A 19618-nucleotide genomic window follows, 5' to 3' on the forward strand; every position below is an offset into this window, starting at 1 on the left:
ATAGTTTCTATTAAAATGGTGGCAATTATTAAGTGAATAATATGCGTTTTTTTATCAAGAATGGAGTTAGGCCACTTTCAAGCTATACGATTTGATTATTAAACTAACTCTGAGAACTTATGTGTTAAGAATTATCGTATTTCCTCGGATTATAAGCAACTTGAAGCAACTTGCTTTACTGATAAATAACATGAAGTTGTGCACGTAACCATGACAACCAGAAAAAATTGAGAAATGGAGTTAGGCCACTTTCAAAATAAACGGCTCATTTAATGATTAAAATATCTATTTTAATATATAACTTTGTTGTAATTATTTTTTTAGGACAGATGCAGATATGACAAGCGCTGTAAAAAAATTAGAAAGAAAAGTTGTAACTGAGAAAAACTTATCGCATGTGAAGCGTCTTTTAAACCAAAAGCTGACTGTTCGAAGACAATGGATAGAAAATGAGTCCGATGGAATTAATGCAATCGTTAAAAAATATCCACCTTTACAACATTATGAAATGGTATGTGAATCTTCTTTTAGTGATCTGACAAATAAATTGTTACAATGCATATATAATTATTAACACTTTTGCTATTTTTTCAGATACTTTATGAACTTCTCAATATGAGAATTATTACCGAAGATAGATTATTTGAAAAAATTAATTTCACGATGAAGATTTTATTAAAATATTGCGGACTGAAGGAAGACAATAAAACATCAAAAGTTCAAGTATTAAAACATTTAAATAATCTCGCACATAAAAAAATTAAGAAGAAGCAAACAACATTATTCACAGTAAAAAAGGTAAAATTTTTAAATATATACAGGATGTCCCAGTTGATGTAAAAAAGTTTCTAGTTGTAGGTTGGGCTTCCGAAGATAAGTAGAAAAGTCCTATACGGTTTTGTAAGTTAGGCGTTAATAATCGAGAAAATAACATTTAAAGATTTGGCGCCCACCGTGCGAGCAAAAAGGCGCCGTTCAAAGTTACCGAAACGTTGGTGGACCTAGAGGTGTGGCTTATTTTAATCTATTCACAAAGATTTGGGTAATCTATGAATCTCTGTAAATAGAGTGGTGGTGTGGCCCATCCCACTCTGATGGCACTGATGGCAATGTTTAGTTTTCTGCAGAAAGTAGCCGAATCGAATAATAATGATTGGCGAGCGGGTTCGGAAAATGTTTTTTTTAAGCAACTTAGAGGCCAGCCGCGGCGGCGACGGTGTTTATAAAGATGTAATCTCAGTCAACTCAGAAGGAGACAATCGCGAGCGCATTCGTTTCATTTTTGCAAACGAGTTATATTTAAATCGAACAACTCTATTCGGGATGTAACAATTCTACGTGAGAAATTAATTCAAATTTGCAATAACGATGCATTACTACAATCTAAAATTAAAAACAAAGAATTTATATCGCGAATTGTGGATATTGATAATCGCAGTAATAAATTCTGCGACACCTAAAAAAATGAAAAGATTGCTAATTTATCTGAAATTAATGTTCTTTTGTTACTAACACCATCAAATGAGACTATACCATCTACTAGTTTTAATGAAAATATTATTATCGTTGACACGTGTAATATAGAGATTCTTCAAACTGAAGCAATAGATTTTGAAATAATCAATAAAAAATACAAAAATTCTATTATAATAAAAGATTGTAAAGAAAACGTAAGTTTTTATACACAATTATTTTATTGAAAACATATTATTATATAATATAAAAAATTTTAATTATACATTTATGTTGTAGATTTTATTTGAAGAAAATATAAACATAAATATAGTAAAGTCTCATGATAAAGAAAGTGTTAACAATCAGTGTATGAAAGACCAGCACAAATTCACAACCGAAAGGTCAGGATGTATAAATTTTCCAACCACATTTTCTGCATTAACGTACGACTTGGAACAAAAATTAAAAACAGACGGAATATTAAAAGCGCAACGATATTTTATATCATTTTGGGGACAATATTTATGGCAGGAAACGCATACAAAGCCAACAAAATTAGATTATTCTAATTTAGCCCAAAGTATAGTTACTGCGTATCCGAAGCTTAGTGGTGTCAGAAATGGTTGTGTAAGTATTATTATTTTATATATGTATTGTTATATACTTTATGATTTTTAATTTTTATTTGTCACACATGTAATAAAGTTTTTGTTTTACTAGGAAATTGTCAGATGACAATTAAGTACATGGATTAAAAATCATCGATTAAACAAAAAAAGACTACAGTTAAAAAAACATAGCAGCGAGCCAAAAACTGAAACTACAAACTTGGCATCTATTGTTCCATCTTCTTCTATGTAAGTTTAAAAATAATTTTTAATTTAACAATAAAAGAAAGTAACATTTATATATGAGCCGTTTATTTTGAAAGTGGCCTAAGTCCATTTATCTTTAACTCGAGATATTTAAGGGTTTGCGTTTCTATAAATTTAAAAATATACGTATGGGATACTAATGAGTCATACCGCTTAAATGTATCTAAGGGTGTTAAATTTATAGTTTCTATTAAAATGGTGGCAATTATTAAGTGAATAATATGCGTTTTTTTATCAAGAATGGAGTTAGGCCACTTTCAAGCTATACGATTTGATTATTAAACTAACTCTGAGAACTTATGTGTTAAGAATTATCGTATTTCCTCGGATTATAAGCAACTTGAAGCAACTTGCTTTACTGATAAATAACATGAAGTTGTGCACGTAACCATGACAACCAGAAAAAATTGAGAAATGGAGTTAGGCCACTTTCAAAATAAACGGCTCATTTAATGATTAAAATATCTATTTTAATATATAACTTTGTTGTAATTATTTTTTTAGGACAGATGCAGATATGACAAGCGCTGTAAAAAAATTAGAAAGAAAAGTTGTAACTGAGAAAAACTTATCGCATGTGAAGCGTCTTTTAAACCAAAAGCTGACTGTTCGAAGACAATGGATAGAAAATGAGTCCGATGGAATTAATGCAATCGTTAAAAAATATCCACCTTTACAACATTATGAAATGGTATGTGAATCTTCTTTTAGTGATCTGACAAATAAATTGTTACAATGCATATATAATTATTAACACTTTTGCTATTTTTTCAGATACTTTATGAACTTCTCAATATGAGAATTATTACCGAAGATAGATTATTTGAAAAAATTAATTTCACGATGAAGATTTTATTAAAATATTGCGGACTGAAGGAAGACAATAAAACATCAAAAGTTCAAGTATTAAAACATTTAAATAATCTCGCACATAAAAAAAATAAGAAGAAGCAAACAACATTATTCACAGTAAAAAAGGTAAAATTTTTAAATATATACAGGATGTCCCAGTTGATGTAAAAAAGTTTCTAGTTGTAGGTTGGGCTTCCGAAGATAAGTAGAAAAGTCCTATACGGTTTTGTAAGTTAGGCGTTAATAATCGAGAAAATAACATTTAAAGATTTGGCGCCCACCGTGCGAGCAAAAAGGCGCCGTTCAAAGTTACCGAAACGTTGGTGGACCTAGAGGTGTGGCTTATTTTAATCTATTCACAAAGATTTGGGTAATCTATGAATCTCTGTAAATAGAGTGGTGGTGTGGCCCATCCCACTCTGATGGCACTGATGGCAATGTTTAGTTTTCTGCAGAAAGTAGCCGAATCGAATAATAATGATTGGCGAGCGGGTTCGGAAAATGTTTTTTTTAAGCAACTTAGAGGCCAGCCGCGGCGGCGACGGTGTTTATAAAGATGTAATCTCAGTCAACTCAGAAGGAGACAATCGCGAGCGCATTCGTTTCATTTTTGCAAACGAGTTATATTTAAATCGAACAACTCTATTCGGGATGTAACAATTCTACGTGAGAAATTAATTCAAATTTGCAATAACGATGCATTACTACAATCTAAAATTAAAAACAAAGAATTTATATCGCGAATTGTGGATATTGATAATCGCAGTAATAAATTCTGCGACACCTAAAAAAATGAAAAGATTGCTAATTTATCTGAAATTAATGTTCTTTTGTTACTAACACCATCAAATGAGACTATACCATCTACTAGTTTTAATGAAAATATTATTATCGTTGACACGTGTAATATAGAGATTCTTCAAACTGAAGCAATAGATTTTGAAATAATCAATAAAAAATACAAAAATTCTATTATAATAAAAGATTGTAAAGAAAACGTAAGTTTTTATACACAATTATTTTATTGAAAACATATTATTATATAATATAAAAAATTTTAATTATACATTTATGTTGTAGATTTTATTTGAAGAAAATATAAACATAAATATAGTAAAGTCTCATGATAAAGAAAGTGTTAACAATCAGTGTATGAAAGACCAGCACAAATTCACAACCGAAAGGTCAGGATGTATAAATTTTCCAACCACATTTTCTGCATTAACGTACGACTTGGAACAAAAATTAAAAACAGACGGAATATTAAAAGCGCAACGATATTTTATATCATTTTGGGGACAATATTTATGGCAGGAAACGCATACAAAGCCAACAAAATTAGATTATTCTAATTTAGCCCAAAGTATAGTTACTGCGTATCCGAAGCTTAGTGGTGTCAGAAATGGTTGTGTAAGTATTATTATTTTATATATGTATTGTTATATACTTTATGATTTTTAATTTTTATTTGTCACACATGTAATAAAGTTTTTGTTTTACTAGGAAATTGTCAGATGACAATTAAGTACATGGATTAAAAATCATCGATTAAACAAAAAAAGACTACAGTTAAAAAAACATAGCAGCGAGCCAAAAACTGAAACTACAAACTTGGCATCTATTGTTCCATCTTCTTCTATGTAAGTTTAAAAATAATTTTTAATTTAACAATAAAAGAAAGTAACATTTATATATGAGCCGTTTATTTTGAAAGTGGCCTAAGTCCATTTATCTTTAAATCGAGATATTTAAGGGTTTGCGTTTCTATAAATTTAAAAATATACGTATGGGATACTAATGAGTCATACCGCTTAAATGTATCTAAGGGTGTTAAATTTATAGTTTCTATTAAAATAGTGGCAATTATTAAGTGAATAATATGCGTTTTTTTATCAAGAATGGAGTTAGGCCACTTTCAAGCTATACGATTTGATTATTAAACTAACTCTGAGAACTTATGTGTTAAGAATTATCGTATTTCCTCGGATTATAAGCAACTTGAAGCAACTTGCTTTACTGATAAATAACATGAAGTTGTGCACGTAACCATGACAACCAGAAAAAATTGAGAAATGGAGTTAGGCCACTTTCAAAATAAACGGCTCATTTAATGATTAAAATATCTATTTTAATATATAACTTTGTTGTAATTATTTTTTTAGGACAGATGCAGATATGACAAGCGCTGTAAAAAAATTAGAAAGAAAAGTTGTAACTGAGAAAAACTTATCGCATGTGAAGCGTCTTTTAAACCAAAAGCTGACTGTTCGAAGACAATGGATAGAAAATGAGTCCGATGGAATTAATGCAATCGTTAAAAAATATCCACCTTTACAACATTATGAAATGGTATGTGAATCTTCTTTTAGTGATCTGACAAATAAATTGTTACAATGCATATATAATTATTAACACTTTTGCTATTTTTTCAGATACTTTATGAACTTCTCAATATGAGAATTATTACCGAAGATAGATTATTTGAAAAAATTAATTTCACGATGAAGATTTTATTAAAATATTGCGGACTGAAGGAAGACAATAAAACATCAAAAGTTCAAGTATTAAAACATTTAAATAATCTCGCACATAAAAAAATTAAGAAGAAGCAAACAACATTATTCACAGTAAAAAAGGTAAAATTTTTAAATATATACAGGATGTCCCAGTTGATGTAAAAAAGTTTCTAGTTGTAGGTTGGGCTTCCGAAGATAAGTAGAAAAGTCCTATACGGTTTTGTAAGTTAGGCGTTAATAATCGAGAAAATAACATTTAAAGATTTGGCGCCCACCGTGCGAGCAAAAAGGCGCCGTTCAAAGTTACCGAAACGTTGGTGGACCTAGAGGTGTGGCTTATTTTAATCTATTCACAAAGATTTGGGTAATCTATGAATCTCTGTAAATAGAGTGGTGGTGTGGCCCATCCCACTCTGATGGCACTGATGGCAATGTTTAGTTTTCTGCAGAAAGTAGCCGAATCGAATAATAATGATTGGCGAGCGGGTTCGGAAAATGTTTTTTTTAAGCAACTTAGAGGCCAGCCGCGGCGGCGACGGTGTTTATAAAGATGTAATCTCAGTCAACTCAGAAGGAGACAATCGCGAGCGCATTCGTTTCATTTTTGCAAACGAGTTATATTTAAATCGAACAACTCTATTCGGGATGTAACAATTCTACGTGAGAAATTAATTCAAATTTGCAATAACGATGCATTACTACAATCTAAAATTAAAAACAAAGAATTTATATCGCGAATTGTGGATATTGATAATCGCAGTAATAAATTCTGCGACACCTAAAAAAATGAAAAGATTGCTAATTTATCTGAAATTAATGTTCTTTTGTTACTAACACCATCAAATGAGACTATACCATCTACTAGTTTTAATGAAAATATTATTATCGTTGACACGTGTAATATAGAGATTCTTCAAACTGAAGCAATAGATTTTGAAATAATCAATAAAAAATACAAAAATTCTATTATAATAAAAGATTGTAAAGAAAACGTAAGTTTTTATACACAATTATTTTATTGAAAACATATTATTATATAATATAAAAAATTTTAATTATACATTTATGTTGTAGATTTTATTTGAAGAAAATATAAACATAAATATAGTAAAGTCTCATGATAAAGAAAGTGTTAACAATCAGTGTATGAAAGACCAGCACAAATTCACAACCGAAAGGTCAGGATGTATAAATTTTCCAACCACATTTTCTGCATTAACGTACGACTTGGAACAAAAATTAAAAACAGACGGAATATTAAAAGCGCAACGATATTTTATATCATTTTGGGGACAATATTTATGGCAGGAAACGCATACAAAGCCAACAAAATTAGATTATTCTAATTTAGCCCAAAGTATAGTTACTGCGTATCCGAAGCTTAGTGGTGTCAGAAATGGTTGTGTAAGTATTATTATTTTATATATGTATTGTTATATACTTTATGATTTTTAATTTTTATTTGTCACACATGTAATAAAGTTTTTGTTTTACTAGGAAATTGTCAGATGACAATTAAGTACATGGATTAAAAATCATCGATTAAACAAAAAAAGACTACAGTTAAAAAAACATAGCAGCGAGCCAAAAACTGAAACTACAAACTTGGCATCTATTGTTCCATCTTCTTCTATGTAAGTTTAAAAATAATTTTTAATTTAACAATAAAAGAAAGTAACATTTATATATGAGCCGTTTATTTTGAAAGTGGCCTAAGTCCATTTATCTTTAACTCGAGATATTTAAGGGTTTGCGTTTCTATAAATTTAAAAATATACGTATGGGATACTAATGAGTCATACCGCTTAAATGTATCTAAGGGTGTTAAATTTATAGTTTCTATTAAAATAGTGGCAATTATTAAGTGAATAATATGCGTTTTTTTATCAAGAATGGAGTTAGGCCACTTTCAAGCTATACGATTTGATTATTAAACTAACTCTGAGAACTTATGTGTTAAGAATTATCGTATTTCCTCGGATTATAAGCAACTTGAAGCAACTTGCTTTACTGATAAATAACATGAAGTTGTGCACGTAACCATGACAACCAGAAAAAATTGAGAAATGGAGTTAGGCCACTTTCAAAATAAACGGCTCATTTAATGATTAAAATATCTATTTTAATATATAACTTTGTTGTAATTATTTTTTTAGGACAGATGCAGATATGACAAGCGCTGTAAAAAAATTAGAAAGAAAAGTTGTAACTGAGAAAAACTTATCGCATGTGAAGCGTCTTTTAAACCAAAAGCTGACTGTTCGAAGACAATGGATAGAAAATGAGTCCGATGGAATTAATGCAATCGTTAAAAAATATCCACCTTTACAACATTATGAAATGGTATGTGAATCTTCTTTTAGTGATCTGACAAATAAATTGTTACAATGCATATATAATTATTAACACTTTTGCTATTTTTTCAGATACTTTATGAACTTCTCAATATGAGAATTATTACCGAAGATAGATTATTTGAAAAAATTAATTTCACGATGAAGATTTTATTAAAATATTGCGGACTGAAGGAAGACAATAAAACATCAAAAGTTCAAGTATTAAAACATTTAAATAATCTCGCACATAAAAAAATTAAGAAGAAGCAAACAACATTATTCACAGTAAAAAAGGTAAAATTTTTAAATATATACAGGATGTCCCAGTTGATGTAAAAAAGTTTCTAGTTGTAGGTTGGGCTTCCGAAGATAAGTAGAAAAGTCCTATACGGTTTTGTAAGTTAGGCGTTAATAATCGAGAAAATAACATTTAAAGATTTGGCGCCCACCGTGCGAGCAAAAAGGCGCCGTTCAAAGTTACCGAAACGTTGGTGGACCTAGAGGTGTGGCTTATTTTAATCTATTCACAAAGATTTGGGTAATCTATGAATCTCTGTAAATAGAGTGGTGGTGTGGCCCATCCCACTCTGATGGCACTGATGGCAATGTTTAGTTTTCTGCAGAAAGTAGCCGAATCGAATAATAATGATTGGCGAGCGGGTTCGGAAAATGTTTTTTTTAAGCAACTTAGAGGCCAGCCGCGGCGGCGACGGTGTTTATAAAGATGTAATCTCAGTCAACTCAGAAGGAGACAATCGCGAGCGCATTCGTTTCATTTTTGCAAACGAGTTATATTTAAATCGAACAACTCTATTCGGGATGTAACAATTCTACGTGAGAAATTAATTCAAATTTGCAATAACGATGCATTACTACAATCTAAAATTAAAAACAAAGAATTTATATCGCGAATTGTGGATATTGATAATCGCAGTAATAAATTCTGCGACACCTAAAAAAATGAAAAGATTGCTAATTTATCTGAAATTAATGTTCTTTTGTTACTAACACCATCAAATGAGACTATACCATCTACTAGTTTTAATGAAAATATTATTATCGTTGACACGTGTAATATAGAGATTCTTCAAACTGAAGCAATAGATTTTGAAATAATCAATAAAAAATACAAAAATTCTATTATAATAAAAGATTGTAAAGAAAACGTAAGTTTTTATACACAATTATTTTATTGAAAACATATTATTATATAATATAAAAAATTTTAATTATACATTTATGTTGTAGATTTTATTTGAAGAAAATATAAACATAAATATAGTAAAGTCTCATGATAAAGAAAGTGTTAACAATCAGTGTATGAAAGACCAGCACAAATTCACAACCGAAAGGTCAGGATGTATAAATTTTCCAACCACATTTTCTGCATTAACGTACGACTTGGAACAAAAATTAAAAACAGACGGAATATTAAAAGCGCAACGATATTTTATATCATTTTGGGGACAATATTTATGGCAGGAAACGCATACAAAGCCAACAAAATTAGATTATTCTAATTTAGCCCAAAGTATAGTTACTGCGTATCCGAAGCTTAGTGGTGTCAGAAATGGTTGTGTAAGTATTATTATTTTATATATGTATTGTTATATACTTTATGATTTTTAATTTTTATTTGTCACACATGTAATAAAGTTTTTGTTTTACTAGGAAATTGTCAGATGACAATTAAGTACATGGATTAAAAATCATCGATTAAACAAAAAAAGACTACAGTTAAAAAAACATAGCAGCGAGCCAAAAACTGAAACTACAAACTTGGCATCTATTGTTCCATCTTCTTCTATGTAAGTTTAAAAATAATTTTTAATTTAACAATAAAAGAAAGTAACATTTATATATGAGCCGTTTATTTTGAAAGTGGCCTAAGTCCATTTATCTTTAAATCGAGATATTTAAGGGTTTGCGTTTCTATAAATTTAAAAATATACGTATGGGATACTAATGAGTCATACCGCTTAAATGTATCTAAGGGTGTTAAATTTATAGTTTCTATTAAAATAGTGGCAATTATTAAGTGAATAATATGCGTTTTTTTATCAAGAATGGAGTTAGGCCACTTTCAAGCTATACGATTTGATTATTAAACTAACTCTGAGAACTTATGTGTTAAGAATTATCGTATTTCCTCGGATTATAAGCAACTTGAAGCAACTTGCTTTACTGATAAATAACATGAAGTTGTGCACGTAACCATGACAACCAGAAAAAATTGAGAAATGGAGTTAGGCCACTTTCAAAATAAACGGCTCATTTAATGATTAAAATATCTATTTTAATATATAACTTTGTTGTAATTATTTTTTTAGGACAGATGCAGATATGACAAGCGCTGTAAAAAAATTAGAAAGAAAAGTTGTAACTGAGAAAAACTTATCGCATGTGAAGCGTCTTTTAAACCAAAAGCTGACTGTTCGAAGACAATGGATAGAAAATGAGTCCGATGGAATTAATGCAATCGTTAAAAAATATCCACCTTTACAACATTATGAAATGGTATGTGAATCTTCTTTTAGTGATCTGACAAATAAATTGTTACAATGCATATATAATTATTAACACTTTTGCTATTTTTTCAGATACTTTATGAACTTCTCAATATGAGAATTATTACCGAAGATAGATTATTTGAAAAAATTAATTTCACGATGAAGATTTTATTAAAATATTGCGGACTGAAGGAAGACAATAAAACATCAAAAGTTCAAGTATTAAAACATTTAAATAATCTCGCACATAAAAAAATTAAGAAGAAGCAAACAACATTATTCACAGTAAAAAAGGTAAAATTTTTAAATATATACAGGATGTCCCAGTTGATGTAAAAAAGTTTCTAGTTGTAGGTTGGGCTTCCGAAGATAAGTAGAAAAGTCCTATACGGTTTTGTAAGTTAGGCGTTAATAATCGAGAAAATAACATTTAAAGATTTGGCGCCCACCGTGCGAGCAAAAAGGCGCCGTTCAAAGTTACCGAAACGTTGGTGGACCTAGAGGTGTGGCTTATTTTAATCTATTCACAAAGATTTGGGTAATCTATGAATCTCTGTAAATAGAGTGGTGGTGTGGCCCATCCCACTCTGATGGCACTGATGGCAATGTTTAGTTTTCTGCAGAAAGTAGCCGAATCGAATAATAATGATTGGCGAGCGGGTTCGGAAAATGTTTTTTTTAAGCAACTTAGAGGCCAGCCGCGGCGGCGACGGTGTTTATAAAGATGTAATCTCAGTCAACTCAGAAGGAGACAATCGCGAGCGCATTCGTTTCATTTTTGCAAACGAGTTATATTTAAATCGAACAACTCTATTCGGGATGTAACAATTCTACGTGAGAAATTAATTCAAATTTGCAATAACGATGCATTACTACAATCTAAAATTAAAAACAAAGAATTTATATCGCGAATTGTGGATATTGATAATCGCAGTAATAAATTCTGCGACACCTAAAAAAATGAAAAGATTGCTAATTTATCTGAAATTAATGTTCTTTTGTTACTAACACCATCAAATGAGACTATACCATCTACTAGTTTTAATGAAAATATTATTATCGTTGACACGTGTAATATAGAGATTCTTCAAACTGAAGCAATAGATTTTGAAATAATCAATAAAAAATACAAAAATTCTATTATAATAAAAGATTGTAAAGAAAACGTAAGTTTTTATACACAATTATTTTATTGAAAACATATTATTATATAATATAAAAAATTTTAATTATACATTTATGTTGTAGATTTTATTTGAAGAAAATATAAACATAAATATAGTAAAGTCTCATGATAAAGAAAGTGTTAACAATCAGTGTATGAAAGACCAGCACAAATTCACAACCGAAAGGTCAGGATGTATAAATTTTCCAACCACATTTTCTGCATTAACGTACGACTTGGAACAAAAATTAAAAACAGACGGAATATTAAAAGCGCAACGATATTTTATATCATTTTGGGGACAATATTTATGGCAGGAAACGCATACAAAGCCAACAAAATTAGATTATTCTAATTTAGCCCAAAGTATAGTTACTGCGTATCCGAAGCTTAGTGGTGTCAGAAATGGTTGTGTAAGTATTATTATTTTATATATGTATTGTTATATACTTTATGATTTTTAATTTTTATTTGTCACACATGTAATAAAGTTTTTGTTTTACTAGGAAATTGTCAGATGACAATTAAGTACATGGATTAAAAATCATCGATTAAACAAAAAAAGACTACAGTTAAAAAAACATAGCAGCGAGCCAAAAACTGAAACTACAAACTTGGCATCTATTGTTCCATCTTCTTCTATGTAAGTTTAAAAATAATTTTTAATTTAACAATAAAAGAAAGTAACATTTATATATGAGCCGTTTATTTTGAAAGTGGCCTAAGTCCATTTATCTTTAACTCGAGATATTTAAGGGTTTGCGTTTCTATAAATTTAAAAATATACGTATGGGATACTAATGAGTCATACCGCTTAAATGTATCTAAGGGTGTTAAATTTATAGTTTCTATTAAAATAGTGGCAATTATTAAGTGAATAATATGCGTTTTTTTATCAAGAATGGAGTTAGGCCACTTTCAAGCTATACGATTTGATTATTAAACTAACTCTGAGAACTTATGTGTTAAGAATTATCGTATTTCCTCGGATTATAAGCAACTTGAAGCAACTTGCTTTACTGATAAATAACATGAAGTTGTGCACGTAACCATGACAACCAGAAAAAATTGAGAAATGGAGTTAGGCCACTTTCAAAATAAACGGCTCATTTAATGATTAAAATATCTATTTTAATATATAACTTTGTTGTAATTATTTTTTTAGGACAGATGCAGATATGACAAGCGCTGTAAAAAAATTAGAAAGAAAAGTTGTAACTGAGAAAAACTTATCGCATGTGAAGCGTCTTTTAAACCAAAAGCTGACTGTTCGAAGACAATGGATAGAAAATGAGTCCGATGGAATTAATGCAATCGTTAAAAAATATCCACCTTTACAACATTATGAAATGGTATGTGAATCTTCTTTTAGTGATCTGACAAATAAATTGTTACAATGCATATATAATTATTAACACTTTTGCTATTTTTTCAGATACTTTATGAACTTCTCAATATGAGAATTATTACCGAAGATAGATTATTTGAAAAAATTAATTTCACGATGAAGATTTTATTAAAATATTGCGGACTGAAGGAAGACAATAAAACATCAAAAGTTCAAGTATTAAAACATTTAAATAATCTCGCACATAAAAAAATTAAGAAGAAGCAAACAACATTATTCACAGTAAAAAAGGTAAAATTTTTAAATATATACAGGATGTCCCAGTTGATGTAAAAAAGTTTCTAGTTGTAGGTTGGGCTTCCGAAGATAAGTAGAAAAGTCCTATACGGTTTTGTAAGTTAGGCGTTAATAATCGAGAAAATAACATTTAAAGATTTGGCGCCCACCGTGCGAGCAAAAAGGCGCCGTTCAAAGTTACCGAAACGTTGGTGGACCTAGAGGTGTGGCTTATTTTAATCTATTCACAAAGATTTGGGTAATCTATGAATCTCTGTAAATAGAGTGGTGGTGTGGCCCATCCCACTCTGATGGCACTGATGGCAATGTTTAGTTTTCTGCAGAAAGTAGCCGAATCGAATAATAATGATTGGCGAGCGGGTTCGGAAAATGTTTTTTTTAAGCAACTTAGAGGCCAGCCGCGGCGGCGACGGTGTTTATAAAGATGTAATCTCAGTCAACTCAGAAGGAGACAATCGCGAGCGCATTCGTTTCATTTTTGCAAACGAGTTATATTTAAATCGAACAACTCTATTCGGGATGTAACAATTCTACGTGAGAAATTAATTCAAATTTGCAATAACGATGCATTACTACAATCTAAAATTAAAAACAAAGAATTTATATCGCGAATTGTGGATATTGATAATCGCAGTAATAAATTCTGCGACACCTAAAAAAATGAAAAGATTGCTAATTTATCTGAAATTAATGTTCTTTTGTTACTAACACCATCAAATGAGACTATACCATCTACTAGTTTTAATGAAAATATTATTATCGTTGACACGTGTAATATAGAGATTCTTCAAACTGAAGCAATAGATTTTGAAATAATCAATAAAAAATACAAAAATTCTATTATAATAAAAGATTGTAAAGAAAACGTAAGTTTTTATACACAATTATTTTATTGAAAACATATTATTATATAATATAAAAAATTTTAATTATACATTTATGTTGTAGATTTTATTTGAAGAAAATATAAACATAAATATAGTAAAGTCTCATGATAAAGAAAGTGTTAACAATCAGTGTATGAAAGACCAGCACAAATTCACAACCGAAAGGTCAGGATGTATAAATTTTCCAACCACATTTTCTGCATTAACGTACGACTTGGAACAAAAATTAAAAACAGACGGAATATTAAAAGCGCAACGATATTTTATATCATTTTGGGGACAATATTTATGGCAGGAAACGCATACAAAGCCAACAAAATTAGATTATTCTAATTTAGCCCAAAGTATAGTTACTGCGTATCCGAAGCTTAGTGGTGTCAGAAATGGTTGTGTAAGTATTATTATTTTATATATGTATTGTTATATACTTTATGATTTTTAATTTTTATTTGTCACACATGTAATAAAGTTTTTGTTTTACTAGGAAATTGTCAGATGACAATTAAGTACATGGATTAAAAATCATCGATTAAACAAAAAAAGACTACAGTTAAAAAAACATAGCAGCGAGCCAAAAACTGAAACTACAAACTTGGCATCTATTGTTCCATCTTCTTCTATGTAAGTTTAAAAATAATTTTTAATTTAACAATAAAAGAAAGTAACATTTATATATGAGCCGTTTATTTTGAAAGTGGCCTAAGTCCATTTATCTTTAACTCGAGATATTTAAGGGTTTGCGTTTCTATAAATTTAAAAATATACGTATGGGATACTAATGAGTCATACCGCTTAAATGTATCTAAGGGTGTTAAATTTATAGTTTCTATTAAAATAGTGGCAATTATTAAGTGAATAATATGCGTTTTTTTATCAAGAATGGAGTTAGGCCACTTTCAAGCTATACGATTTGATTATTAAACTAACTCTGAGAACTTATGTGTTAAGAATTATCGTATTTCCTCGGATTATAAGCAACTTGAAGCAACTTGCTTTACTGATAAATAACATGAAGTTGTGCACGTAACCATGACAACCAGAAAAAATTGAGAAATGGAGTTAGGCCACTTTCAAAATAAACGGCTCATTTAATGATTAAAATATCTATTTTAATATATAACTTTGTTGTAATTATTTTTTTAGGACAGATGCAGATATGACAAGCGCTGTAAAAAAATTAGAAAGAAAAGTTGTAACTGAGAAAAACTTATCGCATGTGAAGCGTCTTTTAAACCAAAAGCTGACTGTTCGAAGACAATGGATAGAAAATGAGTCCGATGGAATTAATGCAATCGTTAAAAAATATCCACCTTTACAACATTATGAAATGGTATGTGAATCTTCTTTTAGTGATCTGACAAATAAATTGTTACAATGCATATATAATTATTAACACTTTTGCTATTTTTTCAGATACTTTATGAACTTCTCAATATGAGAATTATTACCGAAGATAGATTATTTGAAAAAATTAATTTCACGATGAAGATTTTATTAAAATATTGCGGACTGAAGGAAGACAATAAAACATCAAAAGTTCAAGTATTAAAACATTTAAATAATCTCGCACATAAAAAAATTAAGAAGAAGCAAACAACATTATTCACAGTAAAAAAGGTAAAATTTTTAAATATATACAGGATGTCCCAGTTGATGTAAAAAAGTTTCTAGTTGTAGGTTGGGCTTCCGAAGATAAGTAGAAAAGTCCTATACGGTTTTGTAAGTTAGGCGTTAATAATCGAGAAAATAACATTTAAAGATTTGGCGCCCACCGTGCGAGCAAAAAGGCGCCGTTCAAAGTTACCGAAACGTTGGTGGACCTAGAGGTGTGGCTTATTTTAATCTATTCACAAAGATTTGGGTAATCTATGAATCTCTGTAAATAGAGTGGTGGTGTGGCCCATCCCACTCTGATGGCACTGATGGCAATGTTTAGTTTTCTGCAGAAAGTAGCCGAATCGAATAATAATGATTGGCGAGCGGGTTCGGAAAATGTTTTTTTTAAGCAACTTAGAGGCCAGCCGCGGCGGCGACGGTGTTTATAAAGATGTAATCTCAGTCAACTCAGAAGGAGACAATCGCGAGCGCATTCGTTTCATTTTTGCAAACGAGTTATATTTAAATCGAACAACTCTATTCGGGATGTAACAATTCTACGTGAGAAATTAATTCAAATTTGCAATAACGATGCATTACTACAATCTAAAATTAAAAACAAAGAATTTATATCGCGAATTGTGGATATTGATAATCGCAGTAATAAATTCTGCGACACCTAAAAAAATGAAAAGATTGCTAATTTATCTGAAATTAATGTTCTTTTGTTACTAACACCATCAAATGAGACTATACCATCTACTAGTTTTAATGAAAATATTATTATCGTTGACACGTGTAATATAGAGATTCTTCAAACTGAAGCAATAGATTTTGAAATAATCAATAAAAAATACAAAAATTCTATTATAATAAAAGATTGTAAAGAAAACGTAAGTTTTTATACACAATTATTTTATTGAAAACATATTATTATATAATATAAAAAATTTTAATTATACATTTATGTTGTAGATTTTATTTGAAGAAAATATAAACATAAATATAGTAAAGTCTCATGATAAAGAAAGTGTTAACAATCAGTGTATGAAAGACCAGCACAAATTCACAACCGAAAGGTCAGGATGTATAAATTTTCCAACCACATTTTCTGCATTAACGTACGACTTGGAACAAAAATTAAAAACAGACGGAATATTAAAAGCGCAACGATATTTTATATCATTTTGGGGACAATATTTATGGCAGGAAACGCATACAAAGCCAACAAAATTAGATTATTCTAATTTAGCCCAAAGTATAGTTACTGCGTATCCGAAGCTTAGTGGTGTCAGAAATGGTTGTGTAAGTATTATTATTTTATATATGTATTGTTATATACTTTATGATTTTTAATTTTTATTTGTCACACATGTAATAAAGTTTTTGTTTTACTAGGAAATTGTCAGATGACAATTAAGTACATGGATTAAAAATCATCGATTAAACAAAAAAAGACTACAGTTAAAAAAACATAGCAGCGAGCCAAAAACTGAAACTACAAACTTGGCATCTATTGTTCCATCTTCTTCTATGTAAGTTTAAAAATAATTTTTAATTTAACAATAAAAGAAAGTAACATTTATATATGAGCCGTTTATTTTGAAAGTGGCCTAAGTCCATTTATCTTTAACTCGAGATATTTAAGGGTTTGCGTTTCTATAAATTTAAAAATATACGTATGGGATACTAATGAGTCATACCGCTTAAATGTATCTAAGGGTGTTAAATTTATAGTTTCTATTAAAATAGTGGCAATTATTAAGTGAATAATATGCGTTTTTTTATCAAGAATGGAGTTAGGCCACTTTCAAGCTATACGATTTGATTATTAAACTAACTCTGAGAACTTATGTGTTAAGAATTATCGTATTTCCTCGGATTATAAGCAACTTGAAGCAACTTGCTTTACTGATAAATAACATGAAGTTGTGCACGTAACCATGACAACCAGAAAAAATTGAGAAATGGAGTTAGGCCACTTTCAAAATAAACGGCTCATTTAATGATTAAAATATCTATTTTAATATATAACTTTGTTGTAATTATTTTTTTAGGACAGATGCAGATATGACAAGCGCTGTAAAAAAATTAGAAAGAAAAGTTGTAACTGAGAAAAACTTATCGCATGTGAAGCGTCTTTTAAACCAAAAGCTGACTGTTCGAAGACAATGGATAGAAAATGAGTCCGATGGAATTAATGCAATCGTTAAAAAATATCCACCTTTACAACATTATGAAATGGTATGTGAATCTTCTTTTAGTGATCTGACAAATAAATTGTTACAATGCATATATAATTATTAACACTTTTGCTATTTTTTCAGATACTTTATGAACTTCTCAATATGAGAATTATTACCGAAGATAGATTATTTGAAAAAATTAATTTCACGATGAAGATTTTATTAAAATATTGCGGACTGAAGGAAGACAATAAAACATCAAAAGTTCAAGTATTAAAACATTTAAATAATCTCGCACATAAAAAAAATAAGAAGAAGCAAACAACATTATTCACAGTAAAAAAGGTAAAATTTTTAAATATATACAGGATGTCCCAGTTGATGTAAAAAAGTATTGAATTTAATGAAATGCAGGCCTCTAAGTTGCTTAGAGCTCATTTGCCGAACTCGCTCGCTAATCATTATTATTCGATTCGGCTATTTTCTGCAGAAAACTAAACATTGCCATCGCCGAGCTCAGCCCATAGATTTTTTAACGTTCATTCGCCGAGACATTATAATTTTTATAAAATCAAGGCGCGTGGCCGGCACCACAACAGTCAAAGCTGACGCGAGAATTATTGAAAAACGAGATCTAACAAGTCTTTGCCCCGGACAAAGTCTTGTAAGTCTTTGCCTCGTGACAAGGATCCGCAATCATCCTATCGGGCCCGAGTGTCCGTTCTACGTAGCCGGGAATCGTCTGAACCCGCGACTGTTTCCCCGGGAAGCGGAGGGCTTCACAAAATAACAATTCCGCAATGCGGGTGAAAAATCTCACCGAATAAACGCCTCCTGGGCCTCGAGTAGTCCTCGCTCTCGTGGTATCGTTCGCTATCGCTTAGTCTATCGCTTTCGGTCTATCGCTTGCGCTTGCTCTCACTATCGCCTTTCGTCCGTCTGGTTACGTGTCCACACGGAACAATGCGAGAAAGGCGCGAAGTTTCCGCACGAAGATCGGTGCTTCTCGGTGATTATCAGAAACTAACGCCGCTACGTGGCGCCAGTGGTCTCAGATTGCAGACCACAGAACAGTATACTAAGAGACAGTAGGGACAGTAAGCGAAAATTTGTCAGCCGCGCAGTTTCGCTCGCGCATCTACGAGCGGCCATGTTTTTGGGCGCACCAATAGAGTTGACTGTAAATTAATTTAAAATTGCTTTAATTTCAATACAGTTTAATAACGTATTTGTTATGTTTTAAAGGGGTTAATAACTCTGAACTCATAATGAAACAAAAGAAAAGAAATATATTTATTTAATAAAGGCAGTTGACATGAGATGTAACTATGAGACGGACCAAGATTCTAGCAATTGATGGTCCCTAAAGCTCGGTGTACATACACGATGCAAGAAATTGAACAAAGTTTTAACACCAAGCTCAACACTAGCTTAAAAAGTAGTGTACATACACTAGCTTTATAAGTTAGTATTGAGCTTAGTGCTGTAACTTTGTTTAATTTCTTACAACGTGTACACTCGTGGTCAGAATGATTGCAACACATAAAGTTGCAACATAATTTTTAGAAACAGAAAATGCGAACCGCTAAATTCGT

General features: G+C 30.4%; 1 protein-coding gene across 14 annotated transcripts; it reads left to right on the forward strand.

The window, feature by feature from the left end:
• Positions 1-324: 324 nt before the first annotated feature.
• On the forward strand, positions 325-18384 carry LOC139108741 (uncharacterized). 14 transcript variants are annotated; one of them, XM_070667261.1, is made up of 36 exons: positions 325-511; positions 595-798; positions 853-1670; positions 1753-2082; positions 2176-2312; positions 2835-3021; positions 3105-3308; positions 3363-4180; positions 4263-4592; positions 4686-4822; positions 5345-5531; positions 5615-5818; positions 5873-6690; positions 6773-7102; positions 7196-7332; positions 7855-8041; positions 8125-8328; positions 9283-9612; positions 9691-9842; positions 10365-10551; positions 10635-10838; positions 10893-11710; positions 11793-12122; positions 12216-12352; positions 12875-13061; positions 13145-13348; positions 13403-14220; positions 14303-14632; positions 14726-14862; positions 15385-15571; positions 15655-15858; positions 15913-16730; positions 16813-17142; positions 17236-17372; positions 17895-18081; positions 18165-18384. In XM_070667261.1, coding segments are annotated over exons 15-19 (738 nt in total). In that variant the 5' UTR covers positions 325-511; positions 595-798; positions 853-1670; positions 1753-2082; positions 2176-2312; positions 2835-3021; positions 3105-3308; positions 3363-4180; positions 4263-4592; positions 4686-4822; positions 5345-5531; positions 5615-5818; positions 5873-6690; positions 6773-7102; positions 7196-7330; the 3' UTR covers positions 9706-9842; positions 10365-10551; positions 10635-10838; positions 10893-11710; positions 11793-12122; positions 12216-12352; positions 12875-13061; positions 13145-13348; positions 13403-14220; positions 14303-14632; positions 14726-14862; positions 15385-15571; positions 15655-15858; positions 15913-16730; positions 16813-17142; positions 17236-17372; positions 17895-18081; positions 18165-18384. The 14 variants fall into 14 exon arrangements, with proteins under 14 accessions (XP_070523362.1, XP_070523364.1, XP_070523366.1 ...); XM_070667263.1 differs by lacking the exon at positions 5873-6690 and adding an exon at positions 8383-9200 and having other exon boundaries at positions 7181-7332; positions 9706-9842; XM_070667265.1 differs by lacking the exon at positions 3363-4180 and adding an exon at positions 8383-9200 and having other exon boundaries at positions 4671-4822; positions 9706-9842.
• The last annotated feature ends 1234 nt before the right edge of the window (positions 18385-19618 follow it).

Source organism: Cardiocondyla obscurior, linkage group LG16, assembly GCF_019399895.1.
Source record: "Cardiocondyla obscurior isolate alpha-2009 linkage group LG16, Cobs3.1, whole genome shotgun sequence".
NCBI classification, from domain to species: domain Eukaryota; kingdom Metazoa; phylum Arthropoda; class Insecta; order Hymenoptera; family Formicidae; genus Cardiocondyla; species Cardiocondyla obscurior.